The sequence below is a fragment of the Peromyscus leucopus genome, chromosome 8b (assembly GCF_004664715.2).
Source record: "Peromyscus leucopus breed LL Stock chromosome 8b, UCI_PerLeu_2.1, whole genome shotgun sequence".
NCBI classification, from domain to species: Eukaryota; Metazoa; Chordata; class Mammalia; order Rodentia; family Cricetidae; genus Peromyscus; species Peromyscus leucopus.
The window spans coordinates 63,543,450-63,569,464 of record NC_051086.1 but is presented as its reverse complement, the minus strand read 5'-3'; the positions used below and the strand labels follow the sequence as shown (position 1 = coordinate 63,569,464).

The following is a 26,015-nucleotide window of genomic DNA, read 5'->3' as shown; positions in this document are numbered from 1 at the left end:
ATTTCCCCCGCGTCCCTCCACTTCCTCCTCTGTGCAGGACAGATAACGTCGCGCCGTGAGATTAGAAGAGGGAAGCACTTAGCGACGCGTTCACGTGTTTCTACTAATGCCTCCACTTGTTTCCTGAGGAAGCCTCCGGGCGGGCGCAGCACAGAGACCGGAGTCGCTAGGCAAGCGGCGCCACAGGTCCGACTCGCTGGGACCAGGACGCCATTAGAGCCAGCGTCCCTCCCCGCCGCCTGTCAATCAAGCGGCGGGGGCGGGGCGTGACGGGCAGGGCAGGGCAGGGCAGGGCGGGGCGGGGCGGCGCTTCCGTTGCTCGAGGCCGCGCGGGGCCGCTCGCTCGCCGGAGCCCGGCACAGTCGGGAACCCGGCGGGCCGCGCGGCCGGATGAAGGGCGCGATGGAGCCGGAGCCGGAGGTGCTGCTGCAAGAAGCCCGCGAGAACGTGGAGGCGGCGCAGAGCTACCGGCGGGAGCTGGGCCAGCGGCTACAGGGGCTGCGGGAGGCGCAGAGGCAGGTCGGAGGGCCGCTGCGGGCCTTGGAGGGCGCGGGCCGGAGGGTGGGCGCGCGCGGCCGGGGGCACCCCGAGGCTCTGAGCTCCGGGCAGGCGGGACGCCGACCTGTTGGAGACGGGTCATGGTGAGGTGGGTGGATGCTGCAGAGGTCTTGAGGGGAAGACAAGTTTGGGGGACCGAGGAAGGGTGCGGGGAGCGCTGCTAAGCCGCCGTGCGGGGCACTTGGTGGGAATAGGGTGGCGTCGGAGGTTGAGCCACCGGAGCAGAATCCGAAGGATCCCAGAGTTGTGACCGAAGAGAGCCGGGAAGAAGAGGGTATAGTGAGGGGAAACCTGTGCTAGATAGATACTCAGTTTAGAAAGCCCCAGGGCAGTGACTTAGTAAAGGAGGAGACCCGGAGAGGGAAGAGGTAAGGAGAAACCGGGAGGTTGAGCAGCAGCAACTTGAATGCCGAATGAATGGGGTTAATACTTGAACATCTCACATGATCGCAGATGCCTTGAAAAATTATTGAGAGTAATCTCTAGATGGGCTAGGACTTTAGGTGAAGGGTGTTGGAGGGCAGGAGGAGGAAAACAAGACGTTTCAGGGAGGGCATACAAAAGTGAAGGGAAGTGGAAAAACAGATTTAAAGAAAGGACTTCTAAAAGGAGAAGCTAAATATACTTTCAAGTGGTGCAGTTATCTCTCCAACAAGGAAAGGGCCAGCAAAGATACAAGAAAGCCACATGGCTCCTCTCCACTCTCAAACGTATACAGAAAAAGATATAACCCTCTGCCAATGCTAGATAAGGCAGATAATCCTCAGGTTACTGTTAAGTGCTTAGTTAATGCTTTTTGAGTAAATGGAATTCCATTAGAATTTCTCTAGGCCTGACTTGCTACAAATGCGTATCACCACACTGGTAACTCCCGTGCTGCTGTGTAGAACCTGAAAATGGTGAAATAGTGTGCTAACAGTGTCTTTGAATGTCGTCATCTAAGAATTCGCCATACGCTTTGGGGTTTATATATTTTGAATCTCTGTAGAGCTGGTGTAGGCCAGGCATCATTATTTTAGTCAAAAACTGGGATCAGGATCTGGATATGACATATGATTAAACCTGATTTGGTGAACACTTTCAAGGTCTTCCAGTGCACACATTTGGATTTTCTTTTGACAGCATCTGCATTATTCTACTATTTTGAAATGAAATTTTCAAAATCTAGGGCTTTATTAAAAAATAAAAGTTTAAATTACCTCTTTTTGTGTAATATTGCTTAGTCTGAGAAGCTCATGCGTACAGAGTATTTTTATCATATCCACCTCCCACTCTGCCCCCTCTAACTTTAATTAATTAATTAATTTTTGGTTTTTTTGAGACAAGGTTTCTCTGTGTAGCTCTGGCTGCCCTGTAACATGTCCTGTAGACCAAGCTGGCCTCAAATTCGGAAATCCACCTGCCTCTGCCTCCTAAGTGCTAGGATTGAAGGCAGGGGCTGCCACCACCCTGTTTGCTGTCTTTTTATTGTTGTAGTTTTAAATATAGCTCTTACTAAGTAGCCAAGGCTGTCCTGGGACTCATTATGTAGCCCAGGCTGACAGCAAACTGGAAATCCTCCTGCCTTAGACTCTGGAGTACTGAGGTAACAGGCATGTTCCACCACTCTTGGCTCAAGTACCCCTTAATAAATGACTAACGTTTGAGCCAGTCCAAATATCTCATACATGAGCATGGCTGTTGTTGAACTGCCCCAGCAATTATGAGCATTAGGGTTGGCACTAGAAGAATGAAGTTAGCACCCGGGCGTTGTACTTATTAATTTCGTGTGTGTGTGTGTGTGTGTGTGTGTGTGTGTGTGTGTGTGTGTGTGTGTGTGTGTAGTGTTTTTTAGTGTGATCTGCACCCTAGATAGTTAAACATTTCAGTTTCTAAACCTAGGTGTGTGGATGCGGCTCAGTGATAGAACACTTGTCTACTAGATCCACAGTACTGAAAAAAATCTAAACCTATGTTCTCTCATTTTACATTTATTTATTATTTATTTTCCATTGTGTTGGGCATGGAACCCAGGGCTTTAGGCATGCTGGAAAACTGCTCTACCTCTTGAGCAGTTAAGTTTCGAATCCAGTAATTTAAATACAGAACATATTCCTATAATTAGTGTGGTTTAGTATGGTTTTCGTTTTTTGTTTTTGAAAGGCGTGGTCTCATGCTTGACACATGAAACAGTAAGAGCACATCCATCACATTTTGGATTCCTGGTGACATCACATTCTGACTAGTCCTAGTGTCAGTCTCCTTTATCAACTGGAGCGCGTTTGTTCCAGTTGTGAGTTACCACAGCTGCTTCTAACTCATTGTGCTTGGCCCTCGGGTTTGTAGAAGGCGGCTTCTGTCAAGTCAAGCTTTAAGAAAGTTCTATGTTACAAAAATATTATCAAGATAAACAGGTGCCTTTGTTTGGTGGTTAGAATATTTATAGCGTTCCAGTCATTTTCAGATTAATTATATCAAATATGATTTTGAGAAAAAAATGTTTGTTTTAGGAAGGATGAGAATAGCAGAGAAGAAGGGATCCTGGACTGGGTATATTTTTTACTTGCTTTTGACTTTTTGTTGTTGTTTTTTCTTTTCTTCTTTTTTTCTCTTTGAAGACAAGGTTTCTCTGTGTAGCATATCTTAAATCCCAGCATGTGCATGTGGGAGGCAGAGGCAGGCAGATCCCAGAGCCTGGTCTACAGAGTGATGTCCAGAACAGTTATACAGAGAAACTCATGTCTCAGAAAAGCCAAAAAAAAAAAAAAAGAAAAAAAAAAGTATATTTTTAGGGTTCATCTGTATGGTAGCATTTTTTAGTACTTAAGCCCTTTTATGGCTGAATAATATTTGTGATATGAATACATCTTGTGTTATTTATTCATTCACCAGTCGGTAGACAAAGGGGTTTATTCTACTTTTTGACAATTATGAATTATTTTTATATATACACACACACACACACACACACACACACAGTTTTTTGTGTGGACATGTTTTCAATTTTTGTTTTAGAACATACCTACCAGTTACTAGATCACATGGAACCTTTTTCATTTGAGATTTGTTTTAACTGTTTCATAAATTCTTGGCATACATTTTATCTTTTCTTTGGTTTCTTACTGTTTAAAATTTTCTCATAATTTTTGTCGATTGTTAAGAAATGGCATATATGAAAGTCTGAGGGAAGAAGGATAAAAATCTTTAAATTATTCTGTCAAAAACATGTAGCAGTTTCTCCTCTGTGGTTAAGTTTAGGCCCTACCCTCTGTTTTTAGAGAAAAGGAAGTTCTGTGTAGGAATGCTAGGGTTGTCTCTAACTTACTGTTTTGGTTTTTGTTTGTTTGCTCTTTTGAGACAAATTCTCATGTTTCTAAGCTGACTTTGAACATGCTTTTTAGCTGAATATTATCTTAACTCCTGCCTCCACCTCTGAAGTACCACCAATACAGACCAACCTGCCACCCAGCTTATCTTACTGCTTAAGTAAGTTAAAGACTAGAGATATATTTGGTTGTCAGAAAAGTGGATAATGTCACAGCAGCCTATTCTGATGTGGAAATCATTAAGAATAGTTTTCTACACTTCCCTGGAATCCTTGGTACTAAGGAGTGAATACCAAAGAAGTGAAACCCCACTCTCTGTAAGTGCTCACTTGTTCATTCACTCAGTAAATATTTGTTGTGTATCAGAGATAACTTCTAAGTCCTGTATACTGAGGTCAGAGAAATAATCCTTCATGAATTTATTCCCGTCTCTGGTGCCTGATAAGTAGGTTATCAGCCCTAAAAACAAAATTAGCAAGAGGAACCTGCGTCGTCATGTGTTCATTTTAGGACTTGACTCCCACTGTATTTCTCATCACTTGTGCTATTTCTAGAACAGTATCATTTCTGCGTGTAAGTAGAGATCAAAGATCAAGGATGCCAGCCATCCACCCAAGCCTGACAGCATAGTACCTTGAGGACAATGCTACAGTCTTAGGCCTAACACTTGAGTTTTGCAGACTCAGAAACTCACTGATGGGGAGGGAGGGTCAGTGTGAGATACCAGAAAGTGTCTACAGTGAGAAGTGCCAGTGTTTTAGTTCTGTGTGTGGTTACAGCACACCCTCTAAAATGACGTATCTTGCCTTTCCTGTGTCTTTAGTAGGGTGATTTCTTCAGCCTCCGGGCATTAACAAGTTTTTGCTCCTTCAGAGTAGTATATGCTGAGATCCTAATTGAGGTACCGTTTAGTGAAGACTCTACCCAGCTCTGGCTAGTAGTGACCCCTGAGTGCTTGCTATTTTAACTGTGGTCCATGGCTTGCAATAGCGACTTCATCTTGAAAAGAATACAGAACCTTGGGCTTCAGACCAGGTCCATTGAATCCCTAGGTGGGGTAAGAGAACACATTAAATGTTTGGAGAGATAGCTTAGTGATTTAGAGTGTATCCTCTTGCAGAGGACCTAGGTTCTGTTCCCAGCATCCATGTCAAGTGGCTTAAACCACTCTAGCTCCAGGGGATGCAATGCCCTTGGCCTCCACAGTGCCTACACTCATTCTGTAATACCTGCGCTCACATACACATACCTACTATCTATCTATCTATCTATCTATCTATCTATATATATATATATATATATATATAAATTTTAAAGAGTACATATTAAAGACTGAGACACATGTACTCAGAGTACGTTATCATTTTAGTAGACCTTCATTGATTTACAATGTGTTTAAACTAAGTGGATTTTCCTAAGTTGCTGTGTTTTTTCTCCAAGATTAAAATGTTGTTTATGGCATGGTGGTGCATTTTGGAAATCCTAGGACTTAGGCTAGAAGAGGAGGAGGATAGAAAGTTCTACCCTAGCCTGAGGGACTTAGTGAGACCCTGTCTCAAAATAGTGTTTGAAATATCACACATTTGTATATTAGATAATTATGAAAAAAATGCAAGGGAATACCTGATGATCTTATTTTAATTTCTGTCTTTTTGAGACAGAGTCTCTCTGTATTGCTCTGACTGTCCTGGAATTCACAATGTAGACCAGGCTGGCCTTGAACTCACAGAGATCCTCCTGCCTCTGCAACCCCTTCTGGGACTAAGGGCTTACATCAACATCCAGATGAATAACTGATGATCTTATGCCAATGCTTAACTAGCATGTCTTTTTGTAACAGTATAGCCCTCAGGGAGGCTTTGAACTCCTGCTCTCCATTCTCCTGCAGCTGCCTCCTGAATAGTTTGTATTATTGGTCCATGCCACCACTCTGGCTAGCATTTTTAATATCTATAATGTGGCCAGTCAGTGAATAAGTTTATATTTACTGTGTTTTTATTTATAACTTGCTTTTGTGTTTTGTTTTTTTTTTCCTTTGGTTGGTTGGTCATTGAAGTATGGTCACATGTATCTCTGATGGGCCTAGAATCCGGTGTGTAGCCCAGGCTGGCCTCAGATCTTGTTACCTCCATGTCGAGAGTGCTGGGACGATGATGACAGACAGACAGACAGACAGTGCCACAGGCACCCTGCCTGCTTTTGTTTTGAGGCCGTGTCTCTGCTGAGTTGTGTTCCGGGCTCAGAAGAGCCTGGTAGTAACTGTGTCTGACGCAGGATTGGGCTTAGCTCAGTTGTGTTGTTTTAGAGTTGATTTTAGACTACTTTTTGACCATTTAACTAGTATCCTTGTTGTATTTTTTCTTTGTAAGACCAGGTGCTGTATAGATCTTTATTTCCACAGGAGTTGAAAACACACAGCAAACTAAAGACTCATGAAGAAAAACATAGGTTATTTCAGAAAACCAAGACAGGAAGTCTTAGTAGCTCAGTGAAGGAAAGAAAGCTATTATTGCTGCTTTTATCTCTCACTTCCCCTTCTGTTACCATTTTGAAAACAGTATAGGAGTCTGTTTAGATGTAATTTGGTGCAGCAGTAATACTGTTATAGTATCCTAAGAAAACATTAAATCTAGATCCAGGGAAAGCTAAGAACAGATAGTTATTTGAAAATAAGTCATAATTACAGTTGTAGACAGCCTAGTTAACATTTTGATATATCTATCAATGTATATTCTACAGAGGTAAGAAACTGCTCTGTATGTAACTGTATCTAATGTTTTTCTTTTGGCTAGCAGTGTAAGCATTTATTTAGAATATTTTCTCAAAAAACATCAACAAAAAGGTTACTGGATATGTTAGCACACACCTCTAATTCCAGTACTCAAGAGGCAGGTGGATCTCTGAGTTCTGAGACAGCCAGAGCTGTTATACAGAGGAAAAAAAAAAAAAATCTAGGTTTGGGATGTAGCTTCGTGGTAGAGTACAAAGTTCTGGGTTTGAGCTCCAGTACCACAATATATTGCTTTCCATATACTTTTACATGCAGAGGTAAATAGATAACTATTAAATAAATACTTAGGGAGTTTTTGTTGATAGTAGGATGAAATGTATTGACAAGTATGTCAAAATATAAGCAGAATTCTGCAGGCAAAACTAAGTAGTTGGAATGGAGGGGGGGTGAGCCACATACAACTTGGTGTACAAAAGATGCATTTGTACTCACAATTATTAATTTTCAGTTATGTTTTCACAAATAATTTTGGTTTTTTGTTTTTTGAAGAAAGGGTCTTACTGTGTATCACTGGCTCGCCTAGACCTCTTTAAGTAGACCAGGTTGGCTTCAGATTCACAAGAGATCAGTCTCCCTCTGCTTCTGCCTCCTGAGTGCTGGGATTAAAGGCGTGAGCCACCATGCCTGGCCCCTGACACTTGTTTTTTTGTGGTAGGGTCTCATGTAAACCAGTGTAGCATCATACTAACTGTGTAGCTGAAGATGACTTTGAACTTCTCATCCTCCTATGTCTGCCTTCCAGTGCTGGGATTACAGATGTGCAAGCCTGGTTTTATGCAGCACTGAGGATGGAGCTTGGACTTCCAGACTTTCTATATGCTATGCAAATGTCCTACCAGCTGATATGCATTACCAATTCAAAAATGATCTTTATTTTATTATTTTATTTTAAGACAGTTATGGTGGCACATGCCTTTAATCCGGGGACTTGGAAAGCAGAGTTGAGGGGATCTCAGTGAGTTCAAGGTTATCCAGGTCTACATAGAGAATTTAAGGCCAGCCAGGAGGTACCCATGGAGGCTGTAACAGGGCATTGGATCCACAGGTGATTGTGACCTGCCTCATGTGTGCTCTGGGAATTGAATGTTGGTCCTCTGCAAAAGCAGCAAGTGTTCTTACTCACTTTGCTATCTCTCCAGCCCACAACCTTTAAATATGACACTCTGCAAACTGCTTATAGCTTGTTTTTAATATGGATTATAATATATACATACTTTTTCTTCTTGTTGTTTTTTGAGACAGAGTTTCTCTGTAGCCCTGGCTGCCCTGTAACTCACTCTGTAAACCAGGCTGGCCTGGAACTCAGAGATCTGTCGGCCTCTTTCTCCCAAGTACTAAATTAAAGGCATTTGCCACTACTGCCCAGCCTATATATACATACATTTCTAAAATTATTTATTTATTTATGAGGAAAGTGTGTGTGCCAAGATGAATGTCTGCACCACATTCACTCAGTATCTACCAACGCCAGAAGACAGTGTTGAAGTTATTGAACTGGAGTTACAAATAATTATGGGTGCTAGGAACTCAACCCAGGCACTTCAGAAGAGCAGCAAGTACTTGTAGTTGCTAAGCAACCCCTCCAGTCCTTATTATGGTTCTTTTTTTTTTTTTTTTTTAATTTTATGTATGTAGGTGTTTGCCTGCATATCTGTGCATCGTGTGCATGCAAGTGCCTGGAGAGGCCAGAAAAAGATCTCTAATCCTCTAGAACTGGAGTTACCGACAGCTTTTATCCATCCACCATGTGGGGGCTGGAAACTGAGCCCAGGTCTTCTTCAAGAGCAGCATGTGTTCTTAACCACTGACCCATCTCTGCAGCCCGCATCATACATATAATTTTGATAGAGAAAAACTGCACTTATTTTCAAACTGGTAAGATAAGCTAATTTGCTTTCTAGAAAGTTTATCAAGTGTAGGGATAATCTTTTATTATTGAGGGCTGTCTAATTGTTATACTTACCCTTTTTTTTTTTTTGAGATCTACTGAAATCTGACTTTCCTGATTGTCTGTTTCCTTATATGTAAATGCAGATAAAAAATTATGCTTACTTTAACTGAACAAAATGGGAATTAAAATAAGAAGTACAGCTGGGTGTGGTGGCATAATCTTTAATCCCAGCCCTTAGGAGGCAGAGGCAGGTGATCTCTGAGTTTGAGGCCAGCCTGGTCTATAGAGAGAGTTCCAGGACAACCAGGGCTATGTAGAGAGGCCCTGTCTTAAAAAAACCAAAAAAAGAAAAAAAAGTAAAGAAGTACAGTGGCCAGTGAAATGGCCCAGCAAGTAAAATGCTTGCTGCACATGCCTGAGGACATGGATTTGATCACTGGAACATGCATAAAGGCAGAAGGAGAGAAGCAAGTCCACAAAGTTACCCTCCGACCTTTGCATGTACACAGTGGCGCATGTGCCTATTCCCATCACACACAGACAGAATAATAATAAATACAAATTTTAAAGGGATATCTAAAATGTTTAGCAAAATGCCCAGGACATGGGATGTTCTCAGTTAATTACTATTAGCCACAATAATAAAAACTACTAAATATTGTTATTTAAATGACAACTTTTGCTTCTTTGTTTAGTTTTTTGTTTTTTTTTTTTTGGTTTTTTCGAGACAGGGTTTCTCTGTGTAGCTTTGCGCCTTTCCTGGGACTCACTTGGTAGCCCAGGCTGGCCTCGAACTCACAAAGATCCGCCTGGCTCTGCCTCCCGAGTGCTGGGATTAAAGGCGTGCGCCACCACCGCCCGGCTCCAGTTTAGTTTTTTAAATGTCTGCTGTGGTCTTCCTCAACAAAATGCCCTTTTTGAATCTTGGTGGCAGTGTCTTGGCTGTCCTATTTATATAAGAACTTAATATATTTTATTACAGTTATTGGTGTGGGAAACTTTCTATATTCTTTCCCAAAATGAAGATTCATTTTTGTTTGTGAGGTAGGCTGGCTTGAAATGTGTGGTATTCCTGCCTCAGGCTCTGGGATGCCGGGATTGTGGGCATGTGCCACTGTGCCCAGGAGAATGAGTTTGTTTGAGGTCAAGATCATGCCTTATTCATTTCTACAACTCTAATTTCTGGCACATAGTAGACCTCAGTAAACATGTGAATGAAAGCCTTTATAAGTGTGGGTGTAGTTTTGCAGAGCTCCTTCTTAGATTGTAATCTTGATTATATACATTCTCTTCATTAATGCAGTTAATCAAGAGTTAAACATCTGTCTCATCATATGGTTTGGTTATCTCCTGCTGCACAATAACCTGCAAAATTTCAACAGCTTAGAAGCAAAGATTTTAGTCCTCTAGTGTGGCATATTCATAATCCTAGCACTAAGGCTGAGGAAGGAGGATTTCTAGGAGTATGAGGCTAGCCTGGGCTACATAATGAGTTCCAGGCCAAGGCTACATAGTAAGACACTTTCTTTCCACTATCACCACCACCCCACCACTGCCCCCCAAAAGAAAAACAAATCCAAAAAACAGTTCTGGGATTTAAGTGGGATTGAGTTAGGCACTTCTGGTTTTACTCAGCAAAGATCTTGATACTGCTGTCAGGTTACAGCAAGTTTCCAAGGTAAGAGTGTTTTGGTTCCTTTGGTTTTCTTTTGGTCTCATTTCAGAGCCTTAGTATTAATTAGTAGGACTCCATTAGAGGCCCAAATGCTCAATCTTTCTTTTTCCCCTTCCATCCCTTCTTGCCCACATCACCCTCTTCTGTCTTTCCCCCTTCTCATCCATTTATCTTCTCTACCATGGTAACCACGCCACTTTCATGGTGCATCAGTACCTCCAAAAGTACCAAAACAGTTGTCAGACTTCAGAGTGAGGTAGAAGTAGCATAGCCTCAGTTTCCTGGAAGTGCTATGATAGCAAACTATCATGTCATGTACTTTTTCTTTTTGCAACTTTTCAAAAAAGACAGGCATGGTGGCATATGCCTTCATTCCAGCATTCAGAAGACAGAGGCAGGTGGATCTCTGTGAGTTGGAGGCCAGCTCTACATAGAGGGTTTCAGGATAACTAGGGCTATGTAGAGAGAGACCCTGCCTTGAAAAAAAGTATTTACTTATTTACTTACTTATTTATTTCAAGATAGGATTTCTCTGTGTAGTTCTGTCTGTCCTGGAACTCGACTCAATCCGTAGTTCAGACTGGCCTCTAACTCATAAAGATCCACCTGCCTCTGTCTCCTGGGTACTGAGATTAAAGGCATGTGCCACTACTGCTGGGCTTCAAAAAAGTTTTTTTTTAAGCTTGCATGTTCCTTTCCCCCAACAACAACAGTGAACAACGAAGCTAGGCGTGGTGGGTCGTTCCTACAGGAACGCTACATTTAAGGCCAGTTGGTCTGTATATCGATTTCCAGACTAGCCTAGCCAGGGCTACATCTAAGACCCAGTCTTAAAACAAAAACAAAGCTGAAGATGTATGTAGCTCAGTGGTAGAGCACTTTCCTATGCCTTGCTGTGTGTCATCGTTGTGTGTGTGTGTGTGTGTGTGTGTGTGTGTGTGTGAGTGCATGAGCATATGTAAACAGATGCCATGGAGGCCAGAGCTTGATGTCAGTGCCTGCCTGCCTGCCTGCTTTCTGCCCTCTTTGAGACAGGAGTCTCTCACTGAACCTGGAGATCACTAATTCTGATGGACCGACTGGCTGGCCAGCAAGCCCCTGTAATTCTCACCTCCTCCATCCCTACCCAGTGCAGGAGTTACAGATGGACACCTCTGTGCCTACCTTTTCCATTGGTGTTGGGATCCAAACTCATGTCCTCACACTTGTGGCATAAAATACTTTATTGATGGAATTATCTGCCAGCAGCCCCTGTGTGTTCTCGTTAGCTAATGTTTTTTGTTGTTGTTTATATCTAACATAATTTCTTTATTGAATCTTTGGGAATTTCACATCGTGTACCCCAATTCCACTCACCTCCCAGTTCCTCCATATCCTCTCCTCCCCCTTTTAGTCCCCCCCCATGAAAATTAAAAACAACAAGCAAACAAAAACAAAAAAAAAAACCAAAGGAACCAAAATAAAACAACAAAATGCCTCTTTCCACCCTCCATCTTTCCCACTTCTCCAACACCTCTTCATTTGTCCTGGTGGTATTGGGAGCCCGTGTGTCACACAGTGTACCCTTTTGTCCAATCAGCTTTACTTGTGAATGTTCATTGCAGTGAGTCACATTGTCTGGTACAAGGCCTCTGGTTTCTGGTACACCATCATCACTGGATCCTCACCAAAACTCCTCTCTGATATCTGGAGGCCTCCCCAAGTGATGGAGATCCTGTGATTATCGTTCCACAGGACCAGTCCCTTCACAAGCTCCAGCAGGTCCTAGATGGGGTAGATGTATGCTTGGCCAACCGCAGGCCCAGCTGTAGGTGATAGATAGTTGAGCTGGTTAGTCTAGGCCACCAGGGCACCCGCCCCCTATCCCCCAGGCGAGGGGTGGGGTTATCTCTCCTGAATGCTTGGGTGAAAGGGTAGCTCTCCCATGAGGGTTGGGGCCAGCTCTCCTGCTGCATGGTCCATTAAGGGACAGGGCAGGCTCAGCTTGGCCCTCTGATTCCATCACTCATGGTTCCCAGGGCCCCCAGACACCAAGGCCTTAGGTTGGGGTCCTGACCCCATGCAACCTTTGTTGGCAGCGTAGACTCCGACTGCAGTGGGACCATGGCCCCAGACATGATCCTTGGCAGCAGTCCGGTCTGGGTGTCACCATGGCCCCAGGTGGCAGCACAGACCACTCAGATTGGCACAGCCCCAGCAGCAGCATGGCCCTCAGACACTGACATGGCCCCACATCTCAGGCATCCACGTGGCCTTCAGTGGTAACAGAATCTCAGGCATCAACACAGACCCTGGTTGCAGTAGGGCCCAGACATGGCCCTCAGCTGCAGCTTGGGTCCGGACATCACCATGGCATCAGGTAGCAGCACAGCCCACTCAGATCTGCATGACCCTGGCTATAGCATGTCCCTTGGCCACCAACATGGACTGGGGGGGGGGGGTGACCAGACCTTGAGGCACTTGGTGGCAACATGGGCCACAGACTGTGGATGCAGCAGCACCATGGACCCACATATGGTCCTCAGTTACCTAATGGTTTTTAAAGGTAGTCTCGATTTTAATTTGACAAAGCAATTGAGGAAATAAATTCTTAGATTAAAGCTGGAGGATAAAAATTCTTCTATAAAGTCATAAAAATGGGTGTTTTAAAGATGATAGTTTAGATTCCAGTTACCTTGCTGAATTAATGGTATTATGCTGACAGCAAATATATGTTGCAGCTTTTCTAATCTTTTGAAACTAAGTCTCTTATAGCCCAGGATGACCTTGAATTTAATATGTAGCTGTGGATGACCTTGAACTCTATCTTCCTATAGCTACTTCCTAAGTGCTGGATTATAAACGTGTATAATCCAGTCTGGCTAGGGATGTCTTTTAAGACAGGGTTTCTCCTGCCTCTTGCCTCCTGAGTGCTGGGATTAAAGGTGTGTTGCACCACCACCACCACCACCACCACCACCACCACCACCACCACCACCACCACCACCACCACCACCGGCTAGGGATGTCTTAATTAAAGTTTTACATACATTTTATGACCTGTTTAAGTGACTTATATTTATTTTATGTGCATTGGTGTTTTGCCTGCAGGCATGTCTGTGTGAGAGTGTTGAATCCTCTGGAACTGGAATTACAAGACAGTTGTGAGCTGCCATGTAGGTGCTTGGGAATTGAACCAGGGTCCTCTAGAAGAGCAGCCAGTGCTTTTAACCACTGAGTGATCTCTCCAGCCTCATTTTTTTAAAACCTTTTTATAGCTAAACTCTGCAAGAAAGTATGTCAGTTGTATTGTTTTGTGTCAGTGAGTAGTATTTTGTGAGCTCATCATCTTATTAACTTTTTTTTTTTTTCCAAGACAGGGTTTCCCTGTGTAGCTTTGGAGCCTTTCCTGGATCTATGTAGCCCAGGCTGGCCTCCAACTCACAGAGATCCGCCTGCCTCTGCCTCCTGGGTGCTGGGATTAAGGGCGTGTGCCACCACCGCCCGACCATCTTGTTAACTTTTAAAAGTTACTGTAAGTTTAAATCCAGCTTTAGTGAATACTTTGTCAGTTTTAATGATCTTGCAGGGGTGGTGGTGACAGCACCCCGTTAATCCCAGCACTGGGGAGGCAGAGGCAGTCAGATCTCTGTGAGTTCCAGGACAGCCAGGCTTTGTAGAGAGGGCATGTCTCCAAAAAAAAAAAAAAAAAAAGTTTTAATGATCTCTCACCCTGGAGAGGTTTCTGGAGGAGTTCAGAATGGACCAGTGAATATGAACTGTATACATTTTGGTTTCTTCCTGAAGACCTTGACTTGCCTGCCATTTATGTTTTTTTCCTCTCTTGACTGATCTAGAACTTGCCGTGTAGACTAAGCTGGCCTTGAGTTCACAGAGATTCTCCTGCCTCTGCCCCATGAATGCTAAGATTAAAGGCGTGGTAGCTGGCCATTTATGTTCTTCTTTGATGTTGCAAACAGAGATATTGTCCTAGGTCAATGGTTCTTAACCTTCCTAATGCTGGTTCCCTTTTATATAGTTCCTCATGTTATGGTGACCCCCAACCACAAAATTATTTTTGTTGCTACTTTATACCTGTAATTTTGCTACTGTTATAAATTGTAATATAAATATCTGTGTTTTCTGATGGTCTTAGTCAACCCCTGTAAAAGGGTCATTTGACCCATAGGCCTCTTGACCAGCAGGTTGGGAACCACCATCCTAGATGGCTAGGTAGCATTTGAGGCTGATGGTTGTTAACTACAGTATGATTTATGAAAGCACAAGGAATGTGTGTTATAGGAGCTGGGGGTATAATTTAGTTGGTGGAGTGTTTGCCTAACTTCATGAAACCCTAGGTTGACCCATAGCACCACATAATGCATGCTTCACAGTATAGCACTGGCTGGTGTGGAACTCAATCCATAGACCTCTGGCTCTTGCCTCTGCCTCCTGGGTATTTAGATTACAGAAGTGTGCCATCATGCTTGAAACTTCTTAAAATCTACTCTGTAAGTACAAACCACCTCAGTAGAGAGAGCATGGCTCCGGCATCAGGTGTGAGGAGGGAAGCCTTGCTAAGTTGAGTTTTATTTAGCGCTACCTTTCCATGGTGTAAACAGTGCCGTGGCCCTTGAGTTAGATAAGAGTGAACATGTTGGACCACTGGAACCACCTCAAACACAAGGAGATCCTCTTAGCAGCAAAGCCTCTATTTTAAAAATCTTCATAAAGCCAAGTAAATGTACTTGATTACTTCTCTGGTTGGATTAGTGCTGACTGAGCTTTAACTTGTGGACTCTTTTTGAAGAAGAAAATGATCTAAGGCAAAAGCAGGTTTGAAATGGCAGTGGTTGGTATTCTGTGAACAAAAGAGCAAACTTATGATGAGTACACCGGAGGTGGGTTTAGATGATTTCTCCCTTCCCCAGTCCTCACTGCTAATAGTTACATACTTCCTTTTTTCCCCCCTACGGCTCTGAAACAAAAACAAACATAACACGGGCTTGCAATGTCTGAGGGAGCTTTTGAATTCTTTCTAAAGAGGAAATTGCCTTTACCTAACCAGTGCACTTCCTGCATATGCTGTATCTGTTAAAGACCCAGGCAGGGCCTTGCTGGTCCAGGGCTCAAGTGCCGAGTTTCCTCTTAGAGGGAGGTCTGAAATGTAGCACAGTGCTCTGACTTGATGACTTTATTTTACCTGTATTGCATTTATAAATCAACTGTGGTCTTCAAAAATATAAGCTGTAGGGCTTGGGTTTAGCTTAGTTGAGAGAGTACTTACCTAGCATGCATGGAGCTGGGCATGGTATTGGAGAGGTGGAAGGGGATCAAGTTCTCTAAGAGTTTTGAGCCCTGCGATCTTGATTAAAATAACAACAAAAAGAAATTAAAATGCAGCATCTAGAGCCTGACACTGTACATTACTAACAATATAAAAATAGTAAGGCGGGGCTGGAGAGATGGCTCAGAGGTTAAGAGAATGGACAGCTCTTCCAGAGGTCTTGAGTTCAATTCCCAGCACCCACATGGTGGCTCACAACCATCTGTAATGAGATCTGGCACCCTCTTCTGTGTACATAATAAATAAATAAATCTTAAAAAAAAAATAGTAAGGCATCTAGACATTGTAACACATGCTTTTGATCCCAGCACTTGGGAGGCAGAGGTAGGCCCATCTCTGTGAGTTTGAGGCCAGCCTGGTCTACAGAGTGAGTTCTAGGACAGCTAGGGCTTCACAGAGAAACCCTGTCTTGAAAAAAACCAAAAAGGAAAAAAAATAAATTAGACATTCTTTGTGGGGTTTTTTTTGTTTGTGTTTTTTTCTTTCTCTCCCTCCCTCTTTTTTTTTCTTTTTTTTTTTTTTTTTTTGGTTTGGTTTTTCGAGACAGGGTTTCTCTGTGTAGCTTTGTGCCTTTCTTGGAACTCGCTTTGGAGACCAGGCTGGCCTTGAACTCACAGAGATCCGCCTGCCTCTGCCTCCCAAGTGCTGGGATTAAAGGTGTGCAACCACCACTGCCCGGCTTTTTTTTCTTTTTTGAGACAGGGTTTCTTTATGTAGCTCTGGGTATACTGGCACTCACTCTTTAGACCAGGCTGTCCTGGAACTCACAGAGATCTGACTGCCTTTGCCTCCCCACTGCTGGAATTAAAAGCATGTGCCATCACCCAGCTTGAAACTTTTTTTGGGGGGTGGGGTGTTCATTCTTGGTAGATTTTGTGTATGTGTCTGTGTAAATACTTCTAACACTCCAGTCAAGAGAAAGCTGGCAAGAGAATTAGGGTAGTTTATATAATAGTCATGTGAAACTACTATTGTTTGTAAAGCAAAGTGTGTGTTTGGGGAACTTGGTTTTTTTTTTATTGCTGGAGATTGAATCCAGGACCTAGCACTGCAGGGCAAGTGCCCTATTACCAGGACACATCCCAGTTCATGTGTTTGCTTTAATTTAACTTTATTTAAGTGAGAGAATGTAAATGAGGGAAAGAGGTAGTTAAGCAATTAAGAGCACTGATGTTCCAGAGGTCCTGGGTTCAGTTCCCAGGCTGTCCGGTGTCAAATCATGCCCAGAAAAAAGGAAGGACAATATATGTGAGATACAAAGACCTTTCTTTCATAACCTGGATCGAAAAGTCTTAATCTGAGCTCTGTGGACTGAGGACAGTGTATCTCAAATTGTGGACAGTATCACAGATGTGCCTATGCCAAGTGAGAATTGTAAGCATAAGACCTTCCTGCTCTTCCTCTAAGCTGCAGGCTCAGCAAGTCTCACATGGAACCCTGGCAATCTGAATTATCAGGGAGTACACAGAATACCTTGGCAAAGAATTTCATAATTACTACTTGTTTCAATTATTATTCAGCCAGTCTAGCCAGTCATTGAGCTCCGTGATCAGTGAGAGACCCTGTTCCCCAAAATAAGATAGACAGTGACCTAGGAAGACAACTGTGTATGCCCACATGCACATGTTGCACACATGAAGACACACAGACACAAAAGTAAAATAAAGCAAATTCATAAAAGTACAAATGACAGCAGCAGCAGCAGCAGCAACTGAGTTGAATTCAATGACACATGCTTATCATCAAGAGGCCAAGTGCAAAGGGGGACACAGAAAGAAAGTGTTATATGATCTTATTTATGTGGAGTCTGGAAAAGGTCCAGTTTACAGAAACATGGAGTAGATCAGCCTGGGCTAAAGAGTGAGTTCCAGGACAGCCAGCACTACATAGTTTTTTGTCCCCCAAAACCAAAGTATAATTAACTATGTCAAGAGATGCCTACATTGATTAGCTTGACGGAAGTATCAGCTGACTGTGAATATGTATATCAAAACACACTGTGTATCTTAAGTGTATATAGTTCAGTGACCAAAAAATTTCTTTGTAAGACAGGGTCTTGCTATATAATCTGAGCAGGCTTCAAATTTATGAGGCTTTGCCTCAGCCTCCTGAGTGCTGGTATTACAGGCATGTTCTATCATGCTTGGCTACATTAAAATTTTCTACTAAGCTGAGGCCAGAGGATCGCAGGATCAGAGCAAGCTCCAGGCCTGAAGACCCTGCTTTATCCAATCCCCCCCCCCCCGTTTTTTTTTTAAATAAGTGTGATCTAGGCTGATGATACATCCTGTAATCCTAGCACTTGGGAGGTAGGAAGATTATAAATTTGGGGCCAACCTAGGGTTACCCAGTAAGGCCCTGTCTTAATTAACAGAAGAAAGGGGAGTGAGCACTGTGGATACATAATTCAGCAGTAGAGTGCTTGTCTAGCAGGTGTGAGGCCCTAGGTTCAATCGCAGCATGCCATGTTTTTTTCAATGAGTGGAACATGGTAGTTGTTTGGTACATTAAGAAATTATGAATGATGCTTATTCTTTAACTTTTCTTAAAGATTCTAAATTTAAGTTTTCATGTTCTTTTTAGATAAAGGAGAGTGCTTCACAGACAAGAGATGTCCTCAAACAACATTTCAGTGACTTAAAAGGAACCCTTGGAAAGCTGTTGGATGAGCGATTGGTGACTCTTTTGCAAGAAGTGGACACCATTGAACAGGAGACCATCAAACCGTTAGATGACTGCCAGAAGCTCATAGAGCACGGAGTTAACACTGCAGATGACCTGGTCCGAGAAGGTGGGAACTGTGGAACCTGTGAAATCCTTACATTCAGACTGATGCCTGGCTGATTTCTTCAGATACTAGCAGGCTTCTTGCCATCTGAAGGGTCTCTGGGATGTTTCTGCCTTGAGACAGTTTATAATACAGGACCATAGATATGCTATTAAAGACCCTAGTCTAAGTATAATCAAAGTATTGATGGGGATCACTTATAAAACAAAGAGTGATTGTTTCAGAAGCTTCTATGATTATGGTATTTAATTCACAATTTTTTTGAAGGGGTTATGCATTACATTTTAAAAATTACATTCTCAGAGAAAGCCAACAAAGTTGGGGTCAGCTTCTACCACATGTAGCCCAGGGATGGAGCTTACATCAGCAGGCTTAGTGGCAAATGCCTCTACGCACTGAGCCACCTGACCAGCGCATGCATTATCTTTTCAGTCACCTACTTGGCATGCAAATTCACATTTATTTTCACAACTTTGTTTTACTGTTTTGCTTCATATTTTTGAGACAGAATCTCATTATTGTCTAGACTGCCATGAATTAATTCTCAGCAGTCCTCCTGACGAAGCAGTGTGAGTACTGGGTTTGCTGGGCTAAGCCATCATACCTAACTTCATTTTTAGTTCTTTTTTTTAGACGGGGCGGGTCGGGGGTTGGTGGATGAGACAGGGTGTGGGGCGTTTACCCACCACCCCCACAGCTTCCCAGAGTTTTCTTGAGTGCGAGCAGCAGGAAATATTAGAGAGAAGGATTTATTGCGGAGAATCTTGCGGAGATAAACAGATAGAAAATAAAGGATAGCCTCGAGAGGGCCTGGAACCTATTCCAACGGGCCCGGACTGTCTCTGGTCCAGGGTTTTTATAGAGACGCCAAGGGGTGGAGCAAAAGACCTCCTCCCCCAGCACAGCCAAGTGCAGACCATCTCAGACACCTGCACTCAGGCCCGTGGTCCTGATCATCCTCTATTCGGACCTGCTGGGTAAAGCCACGAGGAACCCCAGAACGGGCTCCCACAGGTCCCCCCTTCTTAATATATAAAAATATAACTATTAATGGCTTACAGCAATCTCCATAGCTGTTACACCTCCCAGTATGGGAGTAGAGGATGATATAAATGGCATTTCTTTTTTGAATTAGGTCCAAGGTGACCACAGCAGTCTTAGCTGCCTCAAGCCCTTTCTAAACCAAAACTCTTAAGGCGACTACAAACTTAAAGAATCCCTTAGCTTCATCATTACCATTAACAGGTTAACATAAATATTGCTATACATAGTCACAATTCTCTCAATCTTACAACTCAAAGCAAACTCTTAACAGAACCATTAGAATTAGCATATATGGTGCTATATATAGTTAACAATTTTCTCCGTCTTACAACTTTAACTCAGTCATTTGAATTTTCTTGTTAACAGAATATAGGAAAAACTTCGATGTATTCACATCAAACTTAAACATTTCCTCAATTCCACAAAGCGAGGGTGCATTAATATCAATAGGTTTCTGCGAACATAATTCAATCTCATAGCTCCTCCTTTTCTTTATAATTTTTAAGCAAACTCTCAAGTCTAGTTAGAAAACCCAAACTTTTCTGTTTAAACAGTTCCATTTGTAACACAAAACCAGTTCCATAAGTAATTCCATTTTTACATAAACAGTTCCACAAAACAATTCATAAATCTCCAGTTAATAAAGCATATATGCATACACAAAATTGCATCTTGATTCTAAGTAGAAATACATTTCTTCATTTAAACAGTTCCATTTTTAACCCAATTCCAGAAACCCGTTCCTAGGTCATTACTATAAGTAAGCTCAAAATTGTCCCATTGCAATGAAATCTCTATTGTTCATTTCATTTAAGTACCAAAATTCAAATGATAAATATTGGTACTAGCCTTCCAAATTTGAAGAAATCCATAACCAAAATGTTTTTGTAATTTTATCTCATTTTAAGTTCAAAAAGTTCAAACAAGAAATAAATTCTGGTATCAGGCTTTCACTTCCAAATATGAAGAGACGTTTTTCAACCAAAACTTTTTGCGGTTAATTTTTGTTCAAACAAGCGTCTCTGCAACTTTTGTTCTCAAAGACAGACCTTTTTAGTATAGTAATATTTTAAACCGCACCGTTTTTGCTGTTAGCTTAGGTTTTTCTGTGCTGCGTTGATATTCCACGGATCTCAGCCGCGGATGCCTTGCGCTGGTTCTGGCCTCCGCCATTCTTAGCTTCTTAGCGGCTTCTGGAGCTTTTGAAACCATTCAGACTGCCTACCTTGCAGTCTACTAGGACACTATCTCCTGTGTCTCAGGTGTTTTCACCATATACATTAATAGACTCACACTTAACATTTACACTTTTTCACAAACTCACATAACATGTGCTTAAGCATAAACTCACTCAACATTACACATTTTTACAAACTCACATATTAACATCTACTTATTTATACTTTAAGGAAACTATAGAACTACTTTAGCAAATATATTTCTTATTAATTCTTATATACTTATATTCATTCCATCTTATTTCTTATTTTAAACTTACATTTACAACTAGCATCTTACAAGCTTATTACTACATGTCTTAAGACTACCTTAGATACTTCTTACAAGCTTATATTCTTAAAGGAACTCTATAGATCTATTTTACAAACTTATATAGGCTACCATTAGCATATATCTAACTTAGCAAACACCTAAAGATTTCTTAACATAGATCTAACAAGACAGAATTTTTACAAACTCACATATCTTATTTTCGTCTTTCTTAATTATTATCACCATCTCTATCAGAAAGATTCTCTTAACTAGACAGGAAGTGCGTACATCATTTCTAAAGTTTAGAGTTTATAGTCAGTTTTGTTATAAAGCACTGGGATTTAGTGAGTGTTGTCATTATAGAGTTGTGATACTTATTGCTAGGGGATTTTAACATTCTCAGGACAAAGCCACACCCCAAAGTTGCGAGTTCTCTCAGCAGTTCTGGACAGGCAGAGATGCACTGTCAGCGGTAAACGGTTTTTAACTAGAGGCTGTTCCTTCACCCAAATTCATAATAGCTCCCCTAAGAACTTCAACTCAAACAAACGTTTCTATCACAGCAGTGCTTTTGGTTTGTTCTACTGAAAAACTTTACGCTGAGGGTGAAATTATCTTATTTAGTTGCTGTAAAGCTCTTCACCAATACTGCACAGCTATTAGGTGATATAAGGTATTTTTCTAAAGAAGCTAGTAAAGCCAAAAGCGGCACAGCTCCGAACTCTTATTCCTCACTGTTTGCATTAAACCAGTGACAAAACCTCAGAAACACTAATCGAGCCACTTTCATTCCGCTTCCTTTATAGGAACATCATGGGAGCTGACTTTTCTTAGTTCCACGCTCCTTACCAAACGCTTCGGTAACCACCGAGCTTCATTCTCCTCTTGTGAAAAAACACAGACATGTCCTCAACCCCCTATTAAAACAGGATTCTGGACCCTTCCAAATCCCAAGCAGGGATCTTTCCATTTCACTTGAGTTTCAGGATTTAGTATTTTCACTTCGTTAGCTTTAACTCCTGATGTTATTAGCAGCGGTGATATTTAGCATTGATTTCTTATAAGGAACTTTCAGGTGAAGCAACTCTTTTGTAAGACAGCTAGATTTTCTGAAATTTGTTTCCCATCTAGAAAGCAGTCATTTCTTTTTTGAATGCCTGTTTCCTTGTCTCCTTATTAGATTTGCAAAGGAATTACTCTTTGCAGGCAGTTTGTGCAAAAGGCAAAGAACTTTTTTTTTTTCCCCCAGTTTGCTTTCAAAGCCCCCAAAGTTAGAAAATTGAAGAGTTTTTCTGTCTAGTTGCCTTACTTATTTTTTCCTACACAATCTTACACTTCTAAGTTTTTCCTAAACTATATTACTACCCTATACCTTACTTATTTTTCACAGATAGAAATTGAGAAAGGGATAGAAGATAGAAAATTTTGACAGAAGAGAATTTCGCTGCAGCATCGGACATCCTTCCAGTCTGCTTTCCTTTTCTCTCGAGGATAAAACCCCTGCCTCACCAAAAAATATATATATAAAATATGTTTTTTTTCATAACACCGGCATGCCTTTCCACTGGCAGGGCTGACTCAGCACTTTCACTAAAAACTCTGTAATAAAACTATTATTTTCCTTTATCTTTAGTCCCTATTACTTTGTCTTAAGTCCCTGTTCATTTGTCTTTAGTCCCCTTTTTTTTTGTTCCCCCTTTTTTTCTTTAGTCCCTTTTTTTCTTTTTTCTTTAGTCCCTTTTTTTCCCTTTCTCTTTAGTCCCTTTTTTTTAGTCCCTGTTCACGGCGCCATTCTGTGGGGCGTTTACCCACCACCCCCACAGCTTCCCAGAGTTTTCTTGAGTGCGAGCAGCAGGAAATATTAGATAGAAGGATTTATAGCGGAGAATCTTGCGGAGATAAACAGATAGAAAATAAAGGATAGCCTCGAGAGGGCCTGGAACCTATTCCAACGGGCCCGGACTGTCTCTGGTCCAGGGTTTTTATAGAGACGCCAAGGGGTGGAGCAAAAGACCTCCTCCCTCAGCACAGCCAAGTGCAGACCATCTCAGACACCTGCACTCAGGCCCATGGTCCTGATCATCCTCTATTCGGACCTGCTGGGTAAAGCCATGAGGAACCCCAGAACGGGCTCCCACAACAGGGTTTCACTGCGTAGCCCTGGCTGTCTTGGAACTCATTCTGTAGACCAGGCCGGCCTCTAATTCAGGTAGATCCTCCTGTCTTTGCCTCCCAAGTGCTGGGATTAAAGGAGTGCAACCACCACCGCCCGGCCATTTTTAGAGTCCAGTTTTTAGGCAGGTTTTGTTGTTCAAGTCTTAGGTTGTTCATCTCTATCGCTCTCCTTGAGGTTGGCCTTCTTACGTCCAGGGCAGGCCATTCGTTAGGTCTATTAAATAAAAAGATAACAGTTCTGTTCTTTGGGGTTGTAATTCAGTGGGAGTCATGCTGAGTAAGATCTAAAATCTTACTGAAGAACAAAGGAGTCTGTCTGGGGAAGTTTAGGACAGCCTTCTGTGGGAGTTGGAAGAGGCTTGAAGAAATTCATCAAGCAGAGGGAAAAGAGGCGGCTGTGATTCTAAGCAGAAGTAACATCAGGAGCGGAGTGAATGTCAAAGATCTGTTTCAAGCGAGAGTTATGTAACGGATTGGCCCAGGCCTCCCAGTTGCTGTGTAGCTAATTGTAATCCTCAGTGAGGCATGTTTATTTTTTACTGACATAATAGTGCTTTTGAGAAAATTCTTTTTAGCAGAACCACAGAATGTCTTCCCCTTGAGGCTTTGAATTTGGAAACAGACCCAGAAGCAGGTCAGCACAGGGCTGCAGTGTACACACCCATAGCATTGAGGGCTGTGCTTTCATTTTGAAAATAAATCCTTTCAGGCACGTACTTGTCTGTCATAGCACTTAATGCTTGAATTTTTTTTATACTTCAGAAACATTTTTAATTTCAAACTCTTCCCCCTTCCCCCTATAGAAAAGATAAAAACTTCTCTGTGTGTTTTTTTTAATTTATTAAGTTTATTCATTTTATTTTTATAAGTATTTGCCTGCATTTATGTGTATGTGTACCACACGCATGCTCTGTGCCTGTGGAGGCCAGATTCTCTGAAAGTGGAGTTACAGATGGTTGTGAACCACCAGGTGGGTGCTGGGAAACATACCTGGGTTCTGTGTAAGAGCAAGTGCTCTTAATCCCTGAGCCATCTCTTCAGCTCAGGGATCTTTATTAAAGACAGGGCCTCATAACCAAGTCTGGCTTTGAACTTCCTATTAGCTAAGGATGACCTTGCACTTCTGATCATCCTGCCTCTACCTCCCAAGTGTTAGAGACTTTTGAGGCAGTGTTCAATATGTCTGTATATTTTTGTTTGTTTGTTTTCGAGACAGGGTTTCTCTGTATAGTTTTGGTGCCTGTCCTGGATCTCACTCTGTAGACCAGGCTGTCCTTGACGTCACAGAGATCCACCTGGCTCTGCCTCCCGAGTGCTGGGATTAAAGATGCTTGCCGGGGTTGGGCATTTAACTCAGTGGTAGAGCACTCCAGAAGAAAAAAAAAAGGTGCTTGCCACCACCTGGCCCTATGGTGTTCCCCCTTCCCCCGCAGGTCGTATTCTCTTAGAAAACTTGAGTTAGGGCTGGCAAGATGGGTCGTTGAGTAAAGGTACTTGTTGCCAAGCCTAATGATGAGTTTGACCTTGAGATCATGTGATGGAGGGAGAGGACCAACTCCTGTAAGTTGTGCCATGTGTGACATGGTATGAATGCCCACACATATACAAACACACACACAAAATGAATAAGTAAATAAACGTAACCATAGTTAAAAACAAAACAAAAAAAACCTTTAGTAACCAGTGTGCACTTGGTTGATGTAACACTATCTATCCGTCATCATTTCAAAGGATATAGAGGTTGGTCATTTTCATGCCCTGTATAAAGCATTTCCTTCTTATTGTTCTATTGAGTAATTTTTTTGTTATTATTATTATTTTCTTTCAAGACAGGGTTTCTCTGTGTTACAGCTCTGGCTGTCCTGGAACTCACTCTGTAGACCAGGCTGCCTCTGCCTGCCAAGGGCTGGGATCAAAGACCTGCGCCACCACCGCCCAGCCTGTTGAGTAATTTCTGATCCAATGTATAGTGTGTTTTCAGGAGAATCTGACTGCATCATTCTACTTTTTTTTTTTTTTTTTTTTTGAGACAGGGTCTCATTATGTAGCACAGGCTTGTCTCAAACCTCAGCCTCAAGAGTCTAAGATAATAGACATGTACCACCTCAGCTGCCATCATTTGGTAGCTGTTTAAGCTCCTGTGTCCTTTTGCTGCTCTTGGGATAATACTTTGTTCCTGTTAGTACTGATAGAGAAGAGCCAGAAGTGTGGTGGCTCACCCTGGAATCCCAGCAATCTCAGGAGTTGGAAGCAGAAGTAGCTTATGAGTTTGAGGCCAGCCTGATCTACATAGCAAAAAAAAAGTGCTGTCCAGGTGGCTCAGTGGGTAAAGGAGCTTGGTACCAAGGCTGACAGCCTGAGGTAAGTCCCTGAAACTCACATGATGTTAAAAAACAAAAACCCCCAAGCTGTCCCCTGACTTCCACATGTGCACATATCTCCCCAGTAAATTAATGTAAAAAACAGAATTAAAACAAAACAAACAAAAAAAACCTTAGAGAATTGATGAGAGGAATGAGGAAATGTCCCTTGCCTTCTGCTCTGTGTAGAATCGGTTGTTGAGCTGGAGTTGCAGTTAGAGAACAGAACTTTGGTCTCTGTTCTCTCTGACTTGCCAAGTCATTTTGAGAGTTTGATTGTGTGTCACTTGGGAATTAACTTGCAACAAAGCTGGAAATCCACAGTAGACATGTGTTGGTTACTGTGTAATAACGACCTTAAAATGTGACTTTTTTTACTGAGCTAGTTTTCTTACTCTCAATTGTAGGTGAGATCGCCATTCTTGGTGGTATAGAAGAACAGAATGATAAATTGTGGAACTTTACCAAAAAGGCCGCACACATTCAGTTGGACAGGTAAAAGGGATTGTCCCTTGTAGACTTAAAGTTGCCTTCCTCCCGATCTTCACTCTACCACCCCCTAAGTCACCATTAAAAATTCTAATCCCAGCACTGGGGAGGCAGAGGCAGGC

General features: G+C 42.2%; 1 protein-coding gene across 1 annotated transcript in view; it reads left to right on the top strand.

Moving 5' to 3' along the window:
* The first annotated feature begins 308 nt into the window (after positions 1-308).
* The window catches only part of Crlf3 (cytokine receptor like factor 3), a 43,394-nt gene continuing 17,687 nt past the window's right edge, over positions 309-26,015 (top strand). The window contains exons 1-3 of the mRNA XM_028866946.2: positions 309-519; positions 18,130-18,337; positions 25,812-25,899. Coding sequence (XP_028722779.1) covers positions 391-519; positions 18,130-18,337; positions 25,812-25,899 — 425 coding nt within the window. The 5' untranslated portion in view covers positions 309-390. The remainder of the gene's footprint in view (positions 520-18,129; positions 18,338-25,811; positions 25,900-26,015) is intronic.